This window comes from Marmota monax, unplaced genomic scaffold, assembly GCF_021218885.2.
Source record: "Marmota monax isolate L192 unplaced genomic scaffold, Marmota_monax_Labrador192_F-V1.1 WCK01_AAM20220418_F8-fsc00263, whole genome shotgun sequence".
NCBI classification, from domain to species: Eukaryota; Metazoa; Chordata; class Mammalia; order Rodentia; family Sciuridae; genus Marmota; species Marmota monax.
Window position 1 is genome coordinate 1,376,846 of NW_026693408.1, and position 24,946 is coordinate 1,401,791.

The following is a 24,946-nucleotide window of genomic DNA, read 5'->3' on the forward strand; positions in this document are numbered from 1 at the left end:
TGCAGCACGAGGCCCTCACAAGCTTCCAGCAGATGTTGGCACCATGCTTAGACTGCCCAGCCTGCAGAACTATGAGCCAAATAAACTATTCTTTATAAATCACCCAGTCTGTGGTATTCAGATAGAGCAACAGGAAATGGAACTATATAGTGTTCTTTCTCCTGGGTATTCCTGGAGTGCACTAGGAACTCAGCACTTCCCACAGGGCCTGTTCCCTTGAACACCAGGGATGTCGCAGTGAAGCTGGGAGCCTTCATTCTAAGGAGAGGCACTAATGTGCGGAATGAACTGGCCAGAGGGCACTGAGAGTGGCCAGGAGTACAATTTTTAAAAATATGTTTACACATTTTATTTTGAAATAATGGTAGACCTATGCTATTTTTAAAAAATAGCAAAAAAAAAAAAAAAGTTGAAGAAAAAGCAGATTTCTTGTATGCCCTTCACCCTGCTTCCCCTAATGTTAACAGTTTGTATCATCTTAGAATAAGGATCGAAACTATAATTTTTTAACATTGATATGATGCTACAACACTATTACTTAGTCTCCAAACTTGATTTGAATTTTTGCCAGTTCTCTGACCCAAGTGTGTTTTCGGGTTCAGAATCCCATGCAGGATCCCACTGGCTGTTGTGTCTTTTGTCCCCTCTGTCTTTGGAGGGGACCAATCTTATCATTATGATAAGATAAGTCTACAGTCACCCAGACTGTAGACTGTGCCCCTACAGGGGTTTGTCTATTGTTTCCTCATGTTAGATCAAGCTTATGCATTTTTGGCAGGAATCTCACCAAAATGATGTGCTCTGTATAGGGCATCATATCTAGGGAGGGGATGTTGAATTGTCTCATTATTGTTGTTGATGACGCCCCCCCCACTGTGGTTAAGGTGCACTTCTGAGATTCTCCCTTGTAAAGTGACTATAGTTATTTCCCCTTATTTGTAGGGGATATGTTCCAAGATCCTCAGTGGATGCCTGAAACTGTGGATAGTACTGGATCCTATATAAATATATGTACATATGATATATATACACACACACATATATATATATGTATATGTATATATACAAAAATGTATATATATATATATTTCATACATATCTATAGTAAAGTTTAATTTATAAATTCGGTACAGAAAAAGATTAACAATAAAATAGAACAATTGTGACATTATACTGTAATAAGTGTGGTCTGTCTCTCAAAGTAACTTATTCTACTATAATCACCCTTCTTGACTGTGGGTACCTGAAACCTCAGAGAAACCTCAGATATGGGGACAGTCTTGAATTTTTTTCCTCCGTAATCAATAAATCTTGTAGATAATATGGGATGATGAAAACATTTTGTCTCTCCTCGTACTTTTTGCCCACTAATTTTGGCATCCACAGGTGAAGTTTCTCTGCAACAATCCTTACTATGGTGTTTACTCCTGTTTTTTTATGAAGGTTGTTTTCCATTTTCATCAGTTTGCCTACAGTTATTAATTGAATTCCATTATGAGGACATTCTTCCCCTTCTCCCTATTTATTTATTATTCACTCATTAGTTTATACCAGTGCAGAGTTGTGGAGATTTGTTTTATAGCCTATTACTCTCATTATTCATTATTTTGTTCAAATTATCCCAAGTATGGGCATTGAGAGCCCCTTCAGGTTGGCCCTTCTGTCCTCTCACTGTGCCCAGGGTGTGATTTCACTTGGGGTAAGGGGCCTTGGTGCAAACAGAACCAAGGAGAGGAGGCTGGCTGGGTTTGCCAGACATCGTGGGGTGGACATGGTCTGCACCTAGCCCTGAGCTGTCAGCTCGCCTGCTCTGATTATTGTGGAGGCCCTGAGAATTGAGGCTTGGCATTGCTGATGGGCAGGGCCATACTGTGCCCAGATCTGTGTGTTGGCTTTGGAGCAGGCAGGATAACGGAATGTATCCCTGTTGCCTTTCACAGCCTGGGACTTTTACTGTCTCCCAGCGTAACTCTTTATGGTAGGCTCTGTGAGAAGCGGATTCCCATGGGGCACCTGATCCTTTGGGATGCCTGACTGAATGTGCCTTTATTCCAGATGAAGTGCCTTTGGTCATGACTAGCCTTGCTGCTCAGGATCCCTAGCTGGGCTCTGATGACCCACAGAGGGGCCTAGGTCCATATGGGCTGCCATCCTCACTCCAGAATGAAGAAACATTTCAATGTCACCAGTGGGGACTCACTGGTGTTGGACTCAGCCCCTCCCAGTAGATCCCCACTTGCCAGGCGAGGACACGGGACTGACGGCGTCTGAAGGCCTGCAGAGTAGCCTGGCCACAGCCCAGACAACCTGGCCCTGAGAGCCCCGTCTCTTCCCATAAATAAACCAGACGAGATCCTTCGTCAGATGGCGTGGCCTGGTTTTTGTTTTGGGAAATCTGGACAAGAAGGGGCAGCAGACAGCCTTGGGCTCTGGCAGGGTTACCCGCCTGGGAGTGGCAGCTGGGTAGGCGGGTAGAGGACAGTCGGCGGTCGGCCTGCCCCGGAGACCCTGGCAGGCCCCAGAGATGAGAGCAGGAAAATAAGCCAGATTTGAAGGAAACCAAAGTCAGGCAGGGCTCCAGGCTCCGAGTATGCAAGGCCTGAGATGTCCAGAGAGGGGCTCATGGCCCAGAGAACCAGGGAAGCAGCAGTCTATAGTGGCAAGGGAAAAATCAAGACCTGAGCACCCTAGCACATGTAGGCACAGAGGACAGTCCCCCGAGTGACACCATCACATGCTCAATACTTCCTTCCACTTCTGGGAAAACTGAGGCTGAAGGAGAGGAAGAGCTGACTCCCACATGAAGGGGAGGGTCGACTGTGCCCTGAACTTTTCCCATTGCAACTTATATGTCTGCTCTCGCCTCTGAGGAGCACATTCACTGGGCAGTGTATCTTTCCCAGCCTCTGTGCGCACAGGCCAGATACCTGCTTCCTTTTGTGGCCTTGACTACCCCCCCTCTGTCCCAACCTGATCAGACATGTGATAAGGAGAATTTCAGGTTAAATTGTAGGCTTCTTGCGCACTGAATCAACCTTTGTCTACCAACCTGGTAACTGGACCCTTGGTGAGCATGTGTCTCCTCTCTGATCATCTGACCCTCCTGGAGGATCAGCCCATGTAGGGGGGAGCAGGGTACTGTCTCCTGCATCTCAGGATGGAGAACTTCCTCTCTGAGTCCCCACTGCCCTGGAAAGCAAGATCCTGTTTAGAACATGCTGTTCCTCTAGAATTATGAGCCTTGTCTTTTATCAACTGTGTAGACTCAGCCCTTGGGACTGTCCACAAAATTCTATGAGCATCAGGGGAGATCCCCACGGTGGGAGTCTTAGCCAGCTTCTGCAAGCATAGCAGGCCTCCCCTCAGGAACGAGGGTGCCAGCTTGCAGCTGGCCCCGGGATGCTGGTCTCCAGAAAGAGTGGAGCAGGTTGGAAGAAGAGAGTCCTGTCATCTGATCACTGACCTTTGGCTGTACAACATCTGGGCCTGTATTTACTGCCCTGTGTCACACGGGTGAGAATACCCTCTTTAGAAGGGAGGGGTCCCATGTGGCTAGCCCTGGGCATGCTTAGACTTCACTTTTTTACTTATCTGATTTCTGGCACTTTGGGGACTGATTCAGTGACCTGCCTAGGTGGCCCTCCTCCTTCCTGCCTGAGCCACAGCCCTGCTCGGTTTTATCCACATGGTACCCATGTGCCCGTGAGCAGCTGGCTTTGTTTTTGTGTGGTGTTGGTGCATGGTGGGTAGAAGGGCTGAACTAGCCTGCAATTCATAGCCTGCCCCCCACCCTTCTAACTTCCGAATGTGACTGTATTTGGAGACAGGCTCTTTAAAGAAGTAATTACACTAAAAGGAGGTCACTAATCCAACATGATTGGTGTCCTTAAAAGAAGAGACACACAGAGAGAAGATCATGTAAAGAAAAAGGAGAAGAAGGCGTATACCCCAAGCAGAGAGGCCTCAGGAGGCCTCTTTTGACACCTTAACCTTGGACTTACAGCCTCCAGAATCATGAAACAACAAGTTTAAGCTGTGCAGTCTGTGGAACTTTGTTATGGCAGCCCTAGTCACAGTACAGACACACTGGAGGGGGTGCTGGTGCCAGAATCTTGTGGGGGATGTGCTGGGAGGTTCCTCTTGGAGCATTATTCTGGTAGATTGGAGGGGGCGCTGCAGTGAATGCTAAGGGTGGTTGTGTGGATATAGGTGGCTGATGATGCCTTGGCCCCAATGTCCCTTCCATAAGTGAAGTTGATTATGGGGGTACTTTGCTTTCTCGAAATTTTTCTCAGTCCCCCCCACCCCCCCGCCAAATGACATATCTAGCAAAAAAGCATATATGGGCACTCCTAGACAAGTGTTCCTGTCACTCCAGCTGCCTGGTCAAACCATGTAGGTTCTGTGTGAACCAGGATGGAAATAGTGGAGCTTCCAGGGGTCAGTGAGAAAAGTGGAATGGCAGAGTGCACAGGCCTCCAAGGAGGCAGGGAGGCCAGCAGGGAATAGCCACACAAAGGTGTTGGATTCAACTGGCATCGGCTATTCCACGGCCAGGTGCCAACCCAGCAAAGGGCTTTTTGGCAGGGCTTGTTGAAGGAGGAACTTGGACCTTGCTCTGTGAGCTCTCTTCCACCTCACATCTCAAGGCCATGGTCTACCCATGGCTGGTGAGATATGATAGCTCCGAAAGAAAAATTTTGCTTTTTGATAGTTTGGCAAATGTTCCTGCAGCAAGAGTCATTTTTCTTCTTTAGTGGAGAACGCCCTGTTATTTATGTGAATGTTAATTTGCAACAGGGGACATTCCTCGACGTGGTCTTCATACAGAGTGAGACCTGGGAAATGTCAGCCGGAGCGTCTGGCAGGGACGAGTGTCAGTTCTTGTGATATACCAGCAAGCTTGTCCTGGTCCCAGGGTCTGAGTCTGAACCCCTGACCCCACTGTCCTGACCAGGGCTGGCAGGACAGCTCCATTTCCTGGAGGCCTCCCCGGCTCTGGTGTGCATAAGGGCCATTAGGAGGAGTTTGCAGTGTCCCAGAATGTGGGACATTCTGGATTCTCACAGGCTGGACAGACCAGGCCCCATGGGAGCAGATTTAGTGTTGCCTAGTTGAGTGGGAAGCCTGGCCCCGTGAAGCATCCTTGCTGTCATATTATTTATGCCACTTTTTTTCTCTCTTTTTTGGCCCCTGTCCACACACCCACCCCACTCATTTTTCTTTCTGCCCTTTCTTCAAACAGATTGTCTGTTTTGATACATTCCCTCTGTTCAAAAGAAAAAAAAAACCAGAAAAAGACAATCAAAACATGAAACTCACCCTAAACCTTAACACTAACTCTTTGTTACATGTTTCCAAGCAACTCTCATATCCTCATCACAATGGTAAGAGGCTGTTTCATTAGGTGCTGTGCTGAGTGCTGCACATACGGTATCTCAGTTAACCCTTGCATCAACAGTACAATTCCTGTTGTGAACCTTGTTTTACGTTCACAACACCCAGACTCCGAATTCTCATAGTTAGCCAGTGGTGAAGTCTGCACTTGAGGGGAAGCTGAGCGACTTAGAGACCACAGTTGTGACTGTGAGGTTACATTGACATTAGGCACAAAGATTCATGTGACTTTACCCAAGGGGGTTCGACCCGGACCTGCCTCCCTCAGGCACTAGTTTGTCACATATATGTTTATTCTTTTAAGTGGTGAAAAAAAATCCATATTTTATCTTAGTATAAATTTACAAATTTAGTAAAAGTCTTTGCAAGGCACAGAGGTTTTTTTTAAACAATCATTTACATTTATTGTGCTACAGATAATTGTTCACCTGTCATTTAATTTATATATACATATAGAGAGACCATGTGTGTATGTGTGTGTGTGTGTGTGTGTATCAAGAGACACTATCTAGTCTCCCATATTGCTATATGCTGTATAGTCTATTTTCAGTAATTGGGAAGGTATGTATTTAGTTTTACTAGTTGTGGCTCTTCTGACTTCAGGTAGTATTCTTAAAATTTTATTTATTGACTTTAGAAAGTTATTGGTAACTGTTGATTCCTCTATGAAAGATTAAGAAGTCAAAGCAATTAAGTTACTTCTTTCTACCTTCCTCTATCCTTTATTTGATTTTTGTGGGCTCGTCAGGCAATCCCCACCCCACCCCACCCACTTACTGAATTTACTAATGGAAAATTATTTTTTCATTGCATAGCTTTTCTTTTCAGAAGACATGACAAGTGACTTCTCGTTGGTAATCTTGATCCTGCATAATTTTCACGTGGAGGTCAATTTCAGTATTCTAAACCTGTGATCTCTCTATTTGTGGGCACTAAATTTTGAAATCAAGTTCGGATTACATAAAATGACAGCTGAAGAGTGACGGGGAGAGATGCAAAATGGAGCTGAGCCTGGATGCTTGTGAGAGGATCCCCCAGGGACAGGGATGAAGCCCGGTCCCTCTGTGCACCCCACTCTCCAAGGCTTCAACTTGCCCAAGGTTGCATACCTGGTTGGTTGGCAGGGGACGGGCTCTGGGTTTCTAATATGGTATTTCTTTCTAGGCCAATGATTCCTAAGGTTTGGCCTAGCAGGTGAACTAGTGTAGTGCCAAATGTGGCATTAGAAAGCATTGAATCCTATCAAAATCCCAGCTGGCTTCTTGGCAGACATTGACAAGGTGATTCTAAAATATATATGGAAATTCAAGGGACCCAGAATAGCCAAAACAGTGTTGAAAAGAAAGAACAAAGTCGGAAGACTCTCACTTCATGATTCCAAAATTTGCTGTAAAGCTATGGTGATCAAGATTGTGTGGTCCTGAAAGAAGGATATAGATCAATGGAACAGAACTATTAAAAATAAATTCTCACATTGATTTTTGGTCTGAGTGACAAATTCAGTGATACAAAAGAGTCTTTTCAACTGGTACAACTAGATATCCACATGCAAAGTAATGAGATCGAATCCCTTCCTCACTCCATACATACAATGTGAGAGCTAAAGCTTTTATAAAACTCTTTTGAAAGTGTAGAGTAAGTTGTTGTTATTCTGGGTTAGGCAAAGTTTTAGATATTACTCCAGAAGAACAAGTGACATAAGAAAAAAAAAACAGACAAACTGGACTTCATGAAAATCTTTTATAACTTCAGTGGACACTATCAAAATAGAGAAAATACAACCCACTGAATGAGAAAAAAATTTGTAAATCATATATCTAATAAGGGACTTGCATCTAGAATATATAAAAATCTCTCATGACTCAATAAAAGAAAAATAATTTCATTTAATAGTGGGCAAGGAATCTGAATAGACATTTTTCCAAAGATCACTGAATGGCCATATAAACACTTGAAAAGGTGCAAAAGAAAATCACAGGCATGGCGGAGGAGGGCACTCGGGAATGCTCCTGGGGCAGATGGTGGCTGCTGTGGCCCCATGGAAGGCCTTGGGTGCCAGAGATGGCCTTAGCCCTTATCTGTACACAGAGGTGATGGTGCAGGGAAGGGGTGGGTTTCTGGTTTTTAGTTTGTTTGTTTCTGGTTCTTTTTTGTGGAGCTCTCCTTGGTCCTCTTAGTGTCACAGAAGGATCAATGGCTACCTCTTTCACAGAGGAAACTCGGGCTGCAGAGGATACAGGACTGGCCCCTGAACAGAATTTGAAACCAGGTCATCTTGCTCTGTGTTCAGTTTGCTCCCCATGTCTTCTGTTCCCTCCTCCTTGCGCTTCAAAGTGGGGTTCAGCTTAGCACCCAGATGGACACTGGTCTCAGTACTGGGGGCATGTGACTATTAGGACTCCCTGGACGAAGCCTCAGAAATTGACTCAGTCCAGATTGGGCTCAAAGAAGGACTTTCTGGAGTAAAGGATCTACAGGACCTGAGATTAGGACCAGGAAGGGGCAAGTCCTGATAGGTAAAGTCTTGAGGGTTCTGTGGAGCTCAGGAACAACACTGTCCATGGTCACTATGCTCCACTCAACCGTAGGTGACCCAGCTTGGGCCACAAGTCCCCCTAGTCTGGGAAGATGGGATCTTGAACAAGGGGCCACTGCTCAAGAAAGGAAGTGACTGACACTTGACAAGGACCATATGCATCCACTCCAAATGCAAAGAGAACCAGGCCCCAGAAGGCATGGAGAGGAGCTGGTAGAAACACAGCGGGGAATGACAAATTCCTCCTGACCCCGTGGACTGCTCTTGCCTGCTGGTGCAAGTTCCCCCCACAGATGGCTGCTGCCCCTTTTGAAAGAGTGGAAAAATCAATGTGCAAAAACATCCCTTGGGATACTGAGAAGGAGCCCATAGAGGTTAGGATGGAGTGGCTTAAATCGATGCAGCGTCACTTCCCAGCCCTGTGGCTGTTAGTGATGAGGGTCCAGCTCCTTTCCCATAAAGCTCCCAAGGTTGCTGTGGTCTCCCCCAGGTCTCTGAGGAGAATGTCCGCAAGGGCTCTGTCAAGGGCTATGCTGGCAGTGGGCTTGTCTCTCTGCAGGGAGGTTGGGTGGCCAGTACCTACTGTCCAGATGAATCTTCAGTTCATTGCCTAAAGGAAGAAGGGGAGAGAAAAGGCTATGGTTCTTTTGCAGTTAATAGCTTCAGGTGCCATCACCTGAAGGGCAAGTATGCAAGGGTGTGTGTGTGTGTGTGTGTGTGTGTGTGTGTTTGTTTCAGAGAGAGGTTGAGTTTGGGGGCAATAGGGAGCTGGGGCTGACATATGCTGCCTGTCTTTTGTGGATGGCTGGTTCCCTCTGTGTTTGGATCGGCCCCTCTTTTTTCTTTCTATTCTTGATTGTTACCACTGCAACCTTGACAAACACCTGACAGTCTTTGGGCTGGAGGTTGCAAAAATGACAAGGTTGAGTGACAAACTTGGTTCAGGTCATGCAGGTGCTGGAGCCTGCTGGGGTGCAGCAAGCTTCAGCTTCCAGGGAAGGAGCCAGTAAGGATGAGCAAATGGATCTGCCAACGGGAACAGGATGCAAACTCGTGTTTTGTGTGAAATCCTAACTTTGAAGATGTCAGTGTTTTGAGCATGTTAAAAATTCAAATTCAAAGTAACAGGGGATAGCTGTTTAAGCCCTTGGATTCTTATAAATTTTTAACATTTAGTTTCCATTTCTAGTGACTATTTCACCATAAATCAAATAGCAAAAGAGCAGGAAAGAAAGAAAGAGGTAGAATAGGCATTTTATAATTCATCAAATCTGAATATTGGTGACTTGACTTAGTAGCCAAGGTATTGCCAGGCTCTCTGCTCCACCAGTGATAACCAAGGTTGGGGACATAGTCCAAGGTTGGGAGCCTCCTTCTATTCCACAGGGGAATTCCTGGTTGAGTTTTGAAGACAGTCACAGATTTGCAGAGCGAGAGCTGAGCTTAGGGCTTTAGCCATCTGTAAGATACTAGACTGGACAGACATGGGATGAGACAGACAGAGCACCAGTCAGCTCCCAATTGAATGCACTACAGACTGGTAGGCTTGAGGGATTTCTTAAATATTTATTGAGTTGGGAGAGGGAACTGATTCTTATTAATAAAAATTACATGTAAAAACAGATACACTTGCCACTGGCAGCAGGAAAATCAAAGTCCTGGAAAAAACTCAGCAAAATGTAGCTCATATTTTGTGCCTTGTTCTCTTGTCAATTTTCTTCTGTAGTTTTTTAGACAGATTGTTGCTGAGATGCATACTAAAATGTTTGAAAATCAGGCATTTTTTAAAGTGAACCCTGCTTTCTTTATGGAGAACCTTCATCCAGTATTATTCAGGCCAGTGGCCATGGGTGGAGGTTAGCTGATGGGTTTAGGGTGATCAGTGACTGGCCTCAGGCTTTTCATCCAATAGTTTGGGGGGTTATCGTCCATTGGTCTTGGGGTAGTCATCCATTGGCCTTAGGGGTGGTCATCTGTGGATCTTGGGGGTGGTCCTCCATTAGTCTTGGGAATGGTCATTCATTGGGAGTGTTCACCCACCTATCCTGGGAGTGAATAGCTACTAGTCTTGGATGGCTCTTGCTGGTCTTGTGGGTGGTCATCAATTCGTCTCACAATGGACAACCACTGGTCTTACGGAAAGTGTCACCTAGGTTCATCAGAGTGACATAAATTTGTGCGTTTTATAATATCCAACAGAGACAGGTTGATGCTGGCGAAGAATATGTCAAACATCTCTACTTTAGAATATCATTACTAAGAGGTCTCTGGTTGTATGAGGAGACCTGAGTCAACTGGCCTCATTCTTTTGATTTTTCTCAGTGGGCTGGAGTTTGCCCTTCAAGTAGGTACTTGGGAGGGCCTCCTGCCGGGCAGCCTGGGCTCTGGCTTCCTGATCATGACACATCAAATGAATCTATTATTCTCATGTCAACTGATGATCTCCCACTAGAAGGCTGCCAAGGAAGAGAACCTGAGTTCTCCTGTGCTGGGAGACCCCAAACTGTCCTTTGAGGTCACTCAGCCAAAGACAGCTACTCTTTACCAGGTTGCGCATTCCTGATTCTGATGCCAAGTACTGCCAGGATTGCCCCAGGCCAGGGCCTGTGCCATAGATGGCTTCCAGCCCTGGGTGCAAAGGTTCTTTCACAAAAGGGGCTCCCTTTGCACCCAGTATCCTTCTTAATTGCCTTAGTAAGCCTGATCTGGCCCAGGGGCCCACCCAGGAGAAGTGCCTCCCACAGGGTCTTGGGCTCTAGACCCTATATATCCTTGGCAGGCCTTCTACTCCAGGACTTAGGTTTCTTCATTTGGAAAATGAACAGGCTGGATGACATCACTGGGGTTGCGGAGCACCCACAGTGTATGCCCTGGTTCTGAGTGTGTCCCAGGCTGTGTATACCCCCGTAGTGACTGTGCAGTGGAAGGGAGGACTGACTGTATTTACAGGTGAGGAATGGGAGGCCCAGGGAGCTTTGGTGCCTTGCCTGAGGTCACCCACCCAGACAGAAGGGGTGCCAGGAATCCAGAATGCTGGATCCCAGATAGTTGGTCTGTTGCTGCCCGGCAGGGGTTAATTCCCACACTTCTTTGAATGAATTCTGTTAATAAACTGTGTTTGAGACACCAGTCTCCCTCCAAAACCACACACCATGGCAATGTACTGGAAGTAACTCTTGCTATTGTAAACATTCTCACCATGTACCAGTGGACCGTCCTCCCTGCCCTTCCCGTTTCCCTGGGAGGATGTGTCCTGATGTTTTGGGGTCATTCATTCACTCAGCCCACAACATTTGCCGACTCCCTTTGCTGCTGGCGCCCTGGGACCCACAGATGAGTCAGAAGTGTGGGGGCCTGCAGGGTTCCCACCAGACCTTCTCCTCTCTCCTCTCACAGCCCCAGTGACCTCATTCTGCTTTTCCTGCTGCCTTTCCTGGCTGCTTGGACCTCCTCTCCTGCCACACACCCAGTGTGTCCTTATGGGTCTACTACCCTTACTCTTCTTCCTGTGCCTCTCAGAGAAAGGCTTTGCCCATCACCTCACCACCCACTTCATCTGGCCACTCATTGGGACCCTGTGTTTGTTTCTTGTGGCTGCTGTAACAGGTCACTTAAAAGGACTGAAATGCTTTCTCTCATAGTTCTGGGGGGGCCAGAAGTCTGGGCTCAGTATATTCTGGCTGAAATAAGGATGTTGGTAGGGCTGAGCTCCCTTTGCGAGGCTCTAGGGGAGAAGCTATTCCTGGCCTCTTCCAGTTTCTGGTGGCTGCTGGTGTTCCTTAGCCTGTGGCCCTTCACTCTGGTCTCTGCATCCGTGGTCACATCATCTCCTCCTCTTCCTTGTGAAATCCCCCTACCTTCCTTTTATGGGGGAAGTGGGCATGTGGTTGCATTCAGACCCACCCTGATGATCTCAGTCTCTGCTCCAGAGCCTCGATTTCATCACAGTTGCGAAGTCCCTTTTTACTGTATGAACTGCCATTCAGAGTTAGATAACTTTTCTAGGACCTAGATAACTTGTGGCTGTTTCTTAGCCAGCCACAGATCTGGAAGCACTCCTGGGCGCTGATATCTCCCTTATATCTGAATAAGATCTGTCACCAAATCCTCTTCTGAGTTCTACTTCCTCAGTTCCCTGCTCTGTCCCATTCAGGACCTCTTACCTGTCTCTGGGGCATCTGCTTCTCAGCCCCCCAGTCCTATTTGTATTCTTCTAGTCTTTTCACCCTACAGTAGCCATCAGGTTCCCCACCATGAGTCAGATCACAGTGCTTCCTGCCCTGAACCCTTTGAGCTGCTCACTGCCCTTACCCTGGAGACCTGCTCTGTGTGACATGCCACTCAGATGTTCTTGATGTGCCCAACCATCCAGCTGGTCAGTTCTTCCCATTGGCTGTGACTTGCCTCTGGGCCTTTGCATGTGAACACTGTCCCTCTCTCTGACTGTTTGGTCAGTGCAAAGTGTTGGAGCACGTTTCAGGTGGACATTACTGCCCTTGGTGACGTCCTTCTTTCCAGGGTTGGGGCCTGATGCTCTGTTCTGTCTTCCTCTGTACCTCCACCAGTCCCTACTTATGACTGGGACTACCTCTTCCTGATTTGTTATCCACATTCCCCACTGGCACCTTGGCTCCCCCAAGGCACTGGCTGAGTGTGCCAGGTGGATGGCTGCATCCCACTGTAATGGCAGATGCTCAGAAGGCCCTGTGGGAATGCCAGCTGCTTCTTTGTCCTTGAAGGATCCTAGCTGGCATCAGGACAGAGCCCAAAGAGTACCCTGCAGGTCAGGGAGAAGGAGGGTAGCCTGTACATCCATTTTGTCCCCTCTCCCAACCAGGATGATGATGTGGCAGAGGTCTTTTGGGTTAGTTTGAAGGTTTCTGAACATCTGGATGGGTAATGCCAGGGATTGCACACTGGTTTGTACAGCCCTAGCTGGACAGGAAACCTAGGTCCATCTAAGCCAGTATTGGATGGACAAAGAAACACAGGTTTTTCTAAGAGATCTGGAAATTTGGTCAATGATGTAGAGTCTCCTAGTTTTTGCATCTGAACAACCAATTCAAGCTTTAAAGAAAAAGCCCTGCTGGTCAGGATTGTGTGATCTAAAGAAAGTACATCTGCAAGTTGGATACCGTGTAAGCTCCCAGTGTGAGATCTTTGGTTTTAGGATAGTGGACCAAAAAACCCCAAAGTGTGGGAGCCTAGAGCATTTGCAGGACAGGTGGACTGAGTAGTGATGGCAGAATGGCCCTGAGGACGGCAGCACCTTGTGGCTGCATTGGAGAGGGGAGCAATTGGGAGGATGTGAGCCAGGTGTTGAAGAGAGAGTAGGGGTTTACCAGATGCTCAGAGTGGGAGCTGGGAGCAGGAACACCCACACTGAGGACCTGGCAGGTTTGGGTACCTATGGACATGCACAACCCAGTGGCCAGTGTGAGGGCTGGGAGAGCAGGAGAAGGCTGAGAGTCTTGAATGCCACAGAACAGGGCCACCTGAATCCAGACAGAAATGAAATAGCAAGGGGTTTGCAGCAAGGAAAGGCCATGGCTGGTCTCGGTGGGGAGGCAGCAATGCACTGGCCTATATTATCCGGTCCTGTGGCAAGTCAATGGGGGACATTAGGGACTATGACTAGCAACAGGGAGCATGTCTGTCCAAGATTTCTACTGCTGGGCAGTGTATAGCCCACTTTGGTCAGTGGATTTGCATTTTTCCAAGGATAGTTGAAATTATATTTTTAAAACAGAAATCTCCCATCATTTTGAGTGTTGGATTCAAAGTTTAAAAATATTGTTTGGCCCAAACTGAACTTGTCTCTGGGTGGACTCAGCCCACAGCTGACAGTCTTGACCTTTGTCTTCAACTCTGGGCTCCTGGAGGGTGAGGATGGTCCTTGGCTTTATTTGATGCATCTTGATGTCCTTGTAGGGCCACATAATAGATGTAGAGCTGCACTTGAATTCCTTCAGGCTATTCTTAACATTTTGGGTTTTATAGTTACAGTAGTTTTTCTGGAAGGAGAGTTGAGTTTTGGGGTGAGAGGATGACCCAGGCAGAGCCCTTCCCTCAGAAAGGACTCAGCATTATCTGGTGACTATGTCCTCTGCAGATGGAGTCTCTGAGCAGGTAAGGGACCACCTTTGTGCCCTCCAGCCAACCCAGGGTTCTAGCTGAGGACTAGCTGGGGTGTCAGGCAGGGTCCTCAGCTGGGCGGTACTGCCCGCTGGGGCCCTCCTCTCTGTTCCCTCTCCCTAGTCTATTGTAGTTGGGAATTTGAACCTCTCAACTTTGCCCCCTCAGGCTGGTTTAATCCGGACGGAGGAGGAGGAGTTCTTCATCGAGCCTCTGGAGAAAGGGTTGGTGGCGCAGGAGGCTGAACATGGCCGAGTGCACGTGGTATTTCGCCGACCGCCCACCCCCAAAACCCCTCTTCTGGAGGGTCCACAGGCCCTGGACACAGGTAAGTGGGCGGGCTGTGTGGAGAGCATTGTATGTCCTCTTCTGCAGACAGGATCGAAGACTAAGGCTGAGCCCCAGCCTTACTGGCTCGGGAATGGGCCAAGTGTGTGGCTGACTGCATGGCATAGTGGGGTGTTGGGGCCAGTCCTCTGCTCTGGGTGAATGTAGGTGATTAACAGCCTAAGTACCCACTGCTTACAGGTCTGGACTGTCCTAGAGGAAAGCAAAGGCTGTCCAAGGACCCACATTCTTCTGCAGGGTTGGCAATTACTGGGGAACAGGGGGACCCAGACCAGGCCTGCATCCCTGGCCTGAGTGCTGTGCCCATAAAAAAGGCATTAGTGTTCTCTAGGCAGCCCTCTTCTCCTTCCTGTGTGCAGCCGCAATCTTTGTGACAGTCCCTGTCATATGCCAGTTCTTCCCTGGCTGCTCATAGGGAAAGACTCTGAGTGCTGTTTCGGGATTCCCCAGAGGAATGTGCGTGGTAAAGACCCTAGAGATGTTCCCAGCAGTCTCAGCACACATTCCAGGGATTTTGTCTTTTTCAACTAAAGCATGCTTTGGGTCCAGGAATGGACTCAGAAAGGACTCAGAAAGGACTCAGTGCTGGGTGGCCAGGGTGATTGGTCGCCTAGCCATAGCCTCATGGAGCTAGTCCTACTATGTCATTCCAAATCTCCTTAGCATTCTCTGGATTTCTCCTTCTAGATTGTGAAGAGGCCAGGGTCAGGGTCCATAGTAGTTCTTCAGGGCTCACAGTTCCCAGGCCACCTCATTTGTGCCTGGGTGATGAGTGGCTTTGAGCTCAGCCTTCGGCCTCTGGCCCTGGACACCTGGCTGAGGAAAGCCACTGCACGTAGGTAACCTGGGATCGCTCTGGAGGCTCCTGGCCGGTGCAGCCCCCAGTGCTGTGATTTACTGAAGTACTTCATCCCTCCAGAGCAGCTGTGGCTCATTTATTTTAGGTCTCCCTGACTTCCCAGCTTGACAGATCAATTGGGTGCAGCTTGGCAGGGCACCATTCTAATTTCAAGAAACCGTGTCAGATACCTTTGCAAAGGAATTGTTCCATCAGGAAGCCCAGTGTTCTCAGGAGCTAATCAATACTTCTGTGGCCCCTTCTTCTCTGATAATGAATTGCTGTCCACCTTGGCTGCCACCAGCTGGACCACTGGGTGCTGCCTGCTCAGCCTTGCCCAGCCTCAGCCTAGCCCCTCCTGCCTCATTCCCACCTTTTTGCTTTTCTGCAGGGAGAGCAACCTTGTAGGGCCAGAGTCAAAGTGGGACAAGGGGAGAGCTCTAGACCTGAGGTTAAGGCCCCCTCTGAACTTGCTTCTTTCTGACTATGGGCAAGTTTGGGCCTCTGGTCTCTGCTTTTTCTTGTGTCTGCTGGGTTTATAAATGCTTGTTTCCCAGAAAGCTTACTTCTGCACTGGCCTCCACTGGAAGATTCTGGATGGTTCTGCCCCTTGCACCTATGCCAGGCAGGGTAAAGTGGAGTCTGCACAGTGGAGCTGGCCAAGTGCCCTTCACCATGACTCTGATCCCAAATTCCATATGGTGCTTATCTTTCTAAACATGGAAGCCCTTCCCCCATGGCCTAGCTGGCCTGACTTTATTTTCTGGACTTCTGGTGTTTTGGCATCTTCTGTTGAATCCTCCCTCCACCTCACAACCCCAATCCACATATCTTTAATGAGAACTTGGAACTGAGAACACAGGAAAGGAATTTCAAACTCTGAATAAGCCCAGAAACCATTGGCCTTAGAAGGTGCTGGATAAAGCCAGCAGCACAGGTCAGGGGGTGAGGCTGGGCTGGAAGGTGGGTGGGGGTAGGGGTTGGTATTTGGCCCCTGGGAAGGAGGTGAACCTGTCCAAGGCTGAGCTCTAGGCCTCTGTGTCAGCTCAGAGTCCCCAGTCAGGAGCTTAGATTGTGGGTGTGCGTGTGGGCCTTGGGCTGTAAGTTCAGACTACAGACCTATGGTCTGGGGCTTAGACCCCTTTCTTTGACATCCCTGTCCAGTGTCAGCATGACACTGCATGAGTGACTCAGGTCCACAGAGAATCTGTTTCCCCTTGGATGTGCCTGATTGTTCCCTTATGGCCTAGGGCTGAGGTCCACTCATTGACTGGACGGGATCCAGACACAGTTTATGCTGGGTCTGGGCCGAGGGCCTGGGGTGACCTCAGATGGTTCAACTTTCCATTGGCCTGGGCCTTGTCAGGACCCGGAGTGGCAGCTGGGGATATATTAAAAGTTGTGTCCTGTGGTTGGGCATAGCAGCAAACACACCCTGCTGGGCACAGAATCCCAGGACTTCAGTGCAAAGGGTGTGTGTGTTTACAAGAGTGGCATTATGGTTTGGGTGTAGTTCGTCTCTCAAAGGTTCATGTGCTGGAAGCCTGGTCCCCAGTGTAGTGGTGCTGAAGTGGTGGGACCTTTAAGAGGTGGGGCTTAGTGGGAGGGGGTTAGGTCATGGGGGCTCCACCCTCAAGAATGGATAACATTGGTTTCATGGAGTTGGTTGGGACTTATAAAGGCAGATGGTTAAAAAACAAGTCCATCCTATGTGCTTGATCTCTTATACACAGCTTTTCCCTTTCTGCCTCTTCACCAGGTTGGATGCAGCCAAGTGGGTCCATACTAAGATGCTGGTTCCATGCTCTTTAGATCCTCTAATCAGCAGAATCATGAAGTAAATGAACTCTTTACTTATAAAGTATCCTGCCTCAGGTATTTTTTTTTATAGTAATGCAAAACACTAGGGGACTGTAGTAGTCTGCTTTTTGTTACTATAATGAAATACCCAAGGCATTCTAACTTTATAAAGAAAAGAGGTCTATTTAGCTTACAGTTTGGAGGCTGAAAGTCCAAACTTTTTCAGGAGATCCCACTGGTTGGGTGGCTGGTGAGGGCCTAAGGGCTGATGGCTTCACAATGGCAGGAACACATATGAAAGTTAAGAGATCACATCTCCAGAAAGGAAGCCAAAAGGCCATTCAGTGACCAGGCTCACTCTTCCAAAAACTGCATCTTTCAAGAACTCAGAGGTCCTACAAGAGCTACATTAATCCCTTCTAAGGGGAGCTCCTACAGTGATCTACAGAGCTCCTATTAGGCCTCACTGCTTGAAGGTTCCACCACCTCTTAGGCTCACTACTCTGGGGATCAAGTTTCTAATGTGTGAACCCTTGAGAGATAGATCATATCCAAACCATAGCTGGGACTCTTTCTTCCAATAAATTCTGATTGGAACCCTAATACATCCATGAGCTTCTGGCTGAAGCAGGCAGGAGGTGCTTGCTGACTCCTGACTCCCCAAGGCCACTTCTGGAGATGCATTGAGAACATCCCACTCTTCACTGATGGGTAAGGGGTGTGTTGCATCCCATGGGGAAGGGGACACACCCACCCCAGGCTTTCGAGGTTGGTGATGCCTGGGCATTCCTGGGGCCCACATGACTGCTCCTCAGGGGTGCTGAGACGGTTGTCCTGTTTTCTGTGAGAAGCCAACAGGCTGCCTAGGGTGACCTCAGGGCTTACAGAGCCTCAGAGAATCATTTCACTAATAGTTGCTGGGCTGCAATTTGCCTGGGGAAATGGAAGGAAAATGAGGGTTTTAACATGTTTTCTCAGACTCACACTGGGGTTGGGTATGCTTAGTAGGTGGTTTAGCTCACAGCAGTGTCGCCCTCCAGCCCTGGAGGAGGCTGTCAGGAAGGGTGGAGGGTTGAAGAGGAGGAGGACCCTTTTTTCTCCTCACTGTCTCTACTGGTGTCTGTAGAAGCATCTCTGTTTAGCTCTGCTGGGACAGGAGGCAGAGCTCTGGGGCCAGGACACCAGGGTGGCCTTTTGGGGAAAGGTGGCCGAGATATCACCCAGGCCTCCTTGGGGCTGTGGGCCTTTCTCAGGTGTATGGATGACCTGAATCTCTGTCCTCTGCCCTCCCTAAGGCCTGCCTTGGATACTATATTGTGGGGAGGGGGGAAACCATGTTTTATGTGCACGTGTGCGTGTGCATGTGTGTGTGCTCATACACACATGTATGTGAACAGGTTACAGCTCTGTGCCTGAGCCCTGTCCTGGCTTCCGTCTCTCATCTCTGGGGTTGTTGAAGAGGGAGCCAGAAACACAATACAGGACGAGGAGCCTTGCCCGGGGCCAGAAGCCTGGATTTAGAACTAGGTGACCCTGACTTCGTCATTCCCTCTAAGCCTCAGACTACAGTGATATACCAGCTGGGGGTTTAAAAGAATAGAAATTCATTATCTTATAATTTTGGGGATCAGAAATTGAAATCAGTTTCACTGGGACAAAATCACCATATTGGCAGGGCTGTGCTCCCACCAGAGTCTCTCTAGGAGAGATTTGTTCCTTGCCTCTCCCAGCTTCTGGTGGTTGCCACCCTCCCTGGTTTATGGCTGTGTCTCTCCAATGTCTGCCTCTGTGGTCACATCACCTCCTCTTCTGTCTGTCTGTGTCCCATCTCCCTTTGCCTCCCCTTGCAAGGTTGCATGTAATTGCATTTTGGTTTCATCCGGGTCATCCGGGACAGTCTCTCCACATCAAGATCCTTAATCAGATCACATTTGCAAAGTCCTTTTTTGACATACAAAGTACCAGTCACAGGTTATGGGAATCAGGACTTGTTATCTTTGGGGTCACCATTCAGCCAGTTTCAAGAGGTGAATTGATCCTCATACAAGGCTGGCTACATACTGGACAGAGCACACATTTCTGAAACACCCATGAAGGGCCCATGTGGAGCAACATCTAGTTCCAGTCTCAGGCAGATGGTGCCCCACACCTGGAAAGGCTAGTCCAGGCTGTGGCTGGGCTGATCCCAAGAAGCTGGCCTTGATGTTGGCATTGAGGGCCTGGCTGTCTCAGCCTTCAAGGGGCTGAAATTGGGATTCTGTGAAAATCCCTAGAGCATACTCTGTGCATGCAATCTTCCTTTCAGATGCACAGCGCCACTTGCAGAAAGTTCAGATGTCCCAACGTAAGAATGGCAAACTCAGAAGCCCTCGGGGCCTGGCAGGCAATGCCAACGAGAAGAATGGCAGAGGGAAAAAAAGAATTGCACCCACCTTTGGCTTGGCTTTCATTTCCCTACTTTTGATGTAAACACAATGACAAAGAAAACATGTCTGTAAAAATAAAAGCAGAAGCACTCAGCCCCTGGCCTTGGCCTTGCCATGGGTATGGGGCAGACCAGAGACCCCATCCAAAGGGACAGCCCTTCCTTGACCATGACCTGGTGGAAGTTTAAATCTGAGCCAGCTGATTATCATACTGTCAAGAGAATTCAGACATCATAATTTGTATGTAAACCACCCTGATTTTAAAGTGTGGTTTCAAATTTCTGAAAAGCATCATATGGACCAAATAAAACAAGCACCCCCCCCTTTCCTCCCCCCACCCCTGGCATTGGCCTCTGCTTTCTTTCTTTTTTTTTGTGGTATGAGGCATTGAACTAAGGGGTTCTCAACCACTGAGTCACATCCCCAGCCCTATTTTGTATTTTATTTAGAGACAGGATCTCACTGAGCTGTTCAGCACCTCGTTTTTGCTGAGGCTGGCTTTGAACTCGCGATTCTCCTGTCTCAGCCTCCCAAGCTGCTGGGATTACAAGCCACCTGGCTGGCCTCTGCTTTCTGAGATGTACAGGCAGAAGTATCCTCCGCCCTCTTCCATGGGCTGCCCTCTGTGGTCCCCTCTGTTCCCCGCCTTGGAACAGAGTAGGGGCAGGTGGTTCCTGTCCTGGGGATCTGTCACTAGGCTGCTGTGTCCTCAAGCCCCGCCATGCACACCCCTCCTGGACTGAGGGAAGAGAAGTCAGACAACCCTGTGCCAGTGACCTTGGCTGCTGCCTTCTCTCAGAAGCAGCCTGTGCCAAGCCTCTGCCCGCTGCTGTCAGGCTGCGGTGTCCTCCCTGACGGGCAAAGGAGGTAGAACACCGCGGGAGTCACTCTGCCCTGCTGCTGCCAAGGCAAGCCTGCTGAGAGAGGGGGGTGCCTGTGCTGGGTGGCTCCTCCACGTGGCCGAGAGCGGCTGGCTGGCCGGCCTGCCTGCAGTCTCCACCTGGTGGCCCACAGCCAGCCCTTCCCAACTGTGCCTGCAAGCCAACCCCTCCAGCATCATACTTCATTCCCTTGAGCCGGACAGGAGTTTTCCAGGCTGCCGAGCGAGAGATGGAGGGCAGAGCTGATAGCTGGGGACTTTGTTGGGGCTGCAGCCTTCAGTGACCCAGACCTGCTCAATCTCCTGTATGGAATGGGAGAGATACCAGAGGGTTTGGGGAAGAAACTTGACTAAGGATTCTGTTTTAGCAAGCCTGCTCTGGTTGTAATGTGCAGAGTGGGAGGTCAGGGGGATGGCTGGAGCAATGGCATGGGGCAGACACCGGAGCCCTGTCCCAACAGGCCACACATAGGACAGGGAAGTTGGCCAGATTCCATTTACTGGCAGGCAAGCCTCTGTGATATGTAGTGGGTGGAAGGATTAGGGAGTGGGCCCAGGCAGAGATGAAGCCTGGTGGGAGGGAGGACTGGAGAGGACGGAGCAGGAGATATGTGGGGGTGGGGGATTGCAAATTTATCGACAGCTAGGTCAGGGAGCCTTTCTGATCTGCAGTTGTTGATGTCCGTCTTAGCTTCCTGTGGCTGCTGTAACAAATGACCACAAACTTAGTGGCTTAAAGCAACACAATTTATTCTCTCACAATTTTGGAGGTTAGATATCTAAGATGAGTCTTTAAGGAGTAACATCCAGGTATCCGCAGGGCTGGTTCCCTCTAGAGGCTCTAGGGGAGAATCTTTCCTGGCCTCTGTCAGTTTCTTGTAGCTGCCGGCATCCCTTGGCTTACAGCTGCATCGTTCTAGCCTCTGCTTCTATGGTCACATGATCTCCTCCTCTTCTGTAGCCAAGTTTCCCTCTGTCCCCCTTTTATAAGGACATTCATGATTCCTTTTAGGGGCCACAAGTAATCCAGGATAGTCTCCCTATTTCAAGATCCTAAATCGGCACTCTGTTTTGCCATAAAAGGTAACACTCAGGGGTCTGGAGAGTGGGATGTCGACATCCTGGGGGGTCATGATTCAGCTGACTGTCTAAGCGGTGAACCCTGGGGCCCTGGGGGAGGGTGGTGATGTGCCCCCTGGATGGATTCACATCCTGAGCCCCAGGCCTGGCTCATGTCCCCATGTCAGGAGGACCTCCCTCTGTGTCTCCCACCCTGGCACTTCCTGAACTGCTTGCTGAGCCCTGGGGTCCAGCTCTCTCACATGGTAACCCTGGGGCTCTTAGTACAACTCAGCCAGGGCCCAGACAAGCTGGCTATTGCTAGCTCACTGCATTGCACCTCTGGGTTTGATCCCTGGTACCCTCTCAGTTCCTCCTCCTCTTTCCACCACTGAGCTGTGCCTGCAGCTCGGGGACCCGAGGAAACCCAAGGAGAAGCACTGGTTGTGAAACCTGAGGCGGTTGGCCCCGGCTCTAGGAGGCGTGTATCAGAGCTGAACACACCCTTGGCAGAAGCCACGGTGCTCCCGTCCTATGGGCTGGGCCCTTGGGACAGCTGTTGGAGTTGCCAGGGTGGTGACGTGGCCCCACGCTAGGAAGGGTGGGCGGGGGCTGGCACTGGGAAAGCTGAGGCTGCACATTCTCAGAGGCCTGGAGTTGTCTGGGGTCAGACTTGGGGGAGAGCACTCTAGAGCCACCAGTCAAGCTGGAAGGGCCTGGGTTAGCCCTGGCCTGACTGTTTTTCTGGGCTGGGGTCTGCAGCTTATGAGCCCTGCACCCTGGTCTATCAAGGCAGAAACCATGCATGTGGCCAGGACCCACCTCATCTCACAGTGGAGACAAGGATCCATGGTGTGTTTCCAACAGTGCAGTCTGTGACTGACATGCCTCCTCTCCAATCCTCCTCTACTTCCGCACCAGTGCTGACAACCCCACATGCTTGGTTGGACATCCTCTCTTCCATGTCCAATATAAATCTAGCGGTTCCCATGTCTCAGACCTGCCGTTCCCATTCTCCCGATTTCTTATTTCTTCTCATGTTTCTATGGAATCTGATTCAGGGGTAAAGGCAACCAGGTGAATGTGGTTCAGAAAGGTCCTGGATTGTTGGGCAGATGACCAGTGTGATCCAGAGCATGGCAATTTTAGTCCTGGCTGTGACCCCAACTCAGGTGTAAGCGATAGTCCACAAAGATGGCTTGCATCTCAGCAGCTGCTCCCAGCATGGTAGACGAGTGGAGTGTGTGTGGCTTGAGGCTAGCCAACCCCTTGGTGACTCAGTTTCCTCATCTCCAAGTGGGTACAATGTTCCAGGGGCTGTTGGAATTATACAAACTAGCTCACATCTCATCCAGAGCACAGTGCCTGCTCCTTGCTTGCTGTGACCCATTGTTAGGAGTCCAGGGGTGTTTGTGGGGGTCCCTGATTTTCCCTCAGCCCTTGCCACCCCTTCTCTGCTCTGCTCTTTTCCACAGACATAATGCTTTTCTTTCCTTTCCTTTGGATTTGTGTTGTGAATGTCCCCCAAAGAGCTTTTCTGATGGCACAGTGACCACACCTGGCTTCTGGAGAGCACATGATCAAAAGTGAAGCTGAGATCTGTTTACAGGTAGAGCCAAAGTTTAATTAGCAAAAATAGTGCACCTGTTTTTTGCAAGTGAGCTTGGCAGATCTGCTTTCTGCATGTCCCCAACACAGCAGATGCCAGCTGTCTGTGACATTTGTGCTTCTGGCTGGGGATGGGACTAGCTGGCTCTATTCAGGACATCCCTTGGGACTGGGTGAGGCTCCCTCCATGGCCCAGGTGTCCCTGTGAATAACTGTCAAAGAGACATCACGGAACTCCTGCATGATGGGGGACACAAGGGGAGGATCCCATGGTGGGTCTCTGCTCAGAGGCTGCTGGTGGATACAGAGGGTGAAGGGGAGACGTTCTGGGATCCAGCCTTTGCACTGAAGTTACCGTGGTGGGCACGCAGAGATAGCTCGAGGGACATCTGAAAGAGACTGAATGTTCTTCCCTGAAACCAGTGAGGACAGGCGTGGCTAGGACACTGGGTTTGGTCTCAAGATCCAAACTCTGCCAATTTATGCCAGCCAGAGACCTCTGACCACAGGCCCTATTTCCTCTCAGAATTCTCGGCAGGATGGCAAACACTTTAACCAGCTCCAAGCCTGAAGTGTTTTCTATAAAAATTTCCAATTTTCCTTGACCCATTTCTCTTTGAAATTAATCCCAAGCAGCACTGTGCACTTGGCCCTGAAGGAACTCTGAGCCGGGAAAAGGTCACACAATTAGGTGGAAATGTTGGTGTCTGGCTCTCTCCCCCTCCCACTCTCAGGCTTTATTTTTCTCTCCTTCAGTCTCCCACCCTCTCTTGAGCCTGAGCTGGGGCAGCCAGGAAAGGGTGTGACTGTGGATTCAGAGGATCAGGTCCCCATCCCAGGTGCTGCACTTAGCCTGGGCCACACAGAGATACCACCAGCCTCGGGGCTTTAGCATCTGCTGTTCCCTCTGTCTGAAACACTCTCCCCAGTGCTGAGCCTCCCCATCTTTGAGGTCTCAGTTCAACTCAGACCTAGACTACCTCCCCTCTACCTGCCCTCTCTCATGCTATTTTATCCTATTTAATTTTGACCATAGGATTTTCCACTCTGGGAGCTTGGGCACATCGTGTCTCTCTCACTGGACTGTGAGCTCTGGGGAGAGCAAGGACTTGCTCTGGCTTATCTACTGTTGCATTCCCAGCACCCAGTCCAGCCCTACAAAGATGGTAGACAAAGATGATACGTGGAAGCTGGGCTAGATACTCGAGTTGGAATGCCTCTTTTAGAGCTCCCAAATTGGCCCTCACCCTGGGTGTGGTTCTGGGTATTAGGTTTTTAGATAAGTGTCCCCCAAAGGCCTGTGTTGAAAGCTTGGTTGTCAGCCTGTGGCACTATTGGTAGATGCTAGAACCTTTAAGAGGTGGAGCCTAGTGGGAGGAAGTTAGGTCCTTGGGGAAGTGACCTTGAAGGGGTTATTGGGACCCTGGACCCTTCCTCTTCTTCTCTTTCACTTTCCGGCCTCCTCTTTCTTTCCGCCGTGTGTTTTTGCCATGATGTCCTGTGATGCCATCTGTCTGTAGCAATAGGGCCAAGCAACCTTGGACTGAAGCTTCTGAAACCTGTGAGCCCAAATGGTCTTTCCCCCTTTAAGTTACTATCTCAGGTATCTTGTTGCAGTGATGAAAAGCAGACTAATACAGGGGTAAAGCCTCAGGGGAAAGGAGCAGTCCAGCTGGAGCATCCCCCACAGCTTGATGGTGCACACCTGGGAGGAGGACAGGGCCCAGGTGAGAGCTCACAGGATGGGACAGTTTGCAGGAGTCTGGACCAGAATGTGGTGGAAGAGATGGCCTAGGGGCTGGGCTTGTGGGGACTGATCTGGGCTGGGAAAGGACCAGGTGACCATGTGTCATGGAGGATTCAATACTTCCTAATCATAATGCTGCTTGAAAAATCATAGGAGGAATAACAGTAATAAC

The 24,946-nt window shown here is 49.2% G+C and overlaps 1 protein-coding gene across 1 annotated transcript in view; it reads left to right on the forward strand.

Annotated features, from left to right (window-relative positions):
- Adamts2 (ADAM metallopeptidase with thrombospondin type 1 motif 2) overlaps nucleotides 1-24,946 on the forward strand; it is a 261,665-nt gene that overhangs the window by 62,307 nt on the left and 174,412 nt on the right. Inside the window, exon 3 of the mRNA XM_046457097.2 lies at nucleotides 14,237-14,396. Coding sequence (XP_046313053.1) covers nucleotides 14,237-14,396 — 160 coding nt within the window. The remainder of the gene's footprint in view (nucleotides 1-14,236; nucleotides 14,397-24,946) is intronic.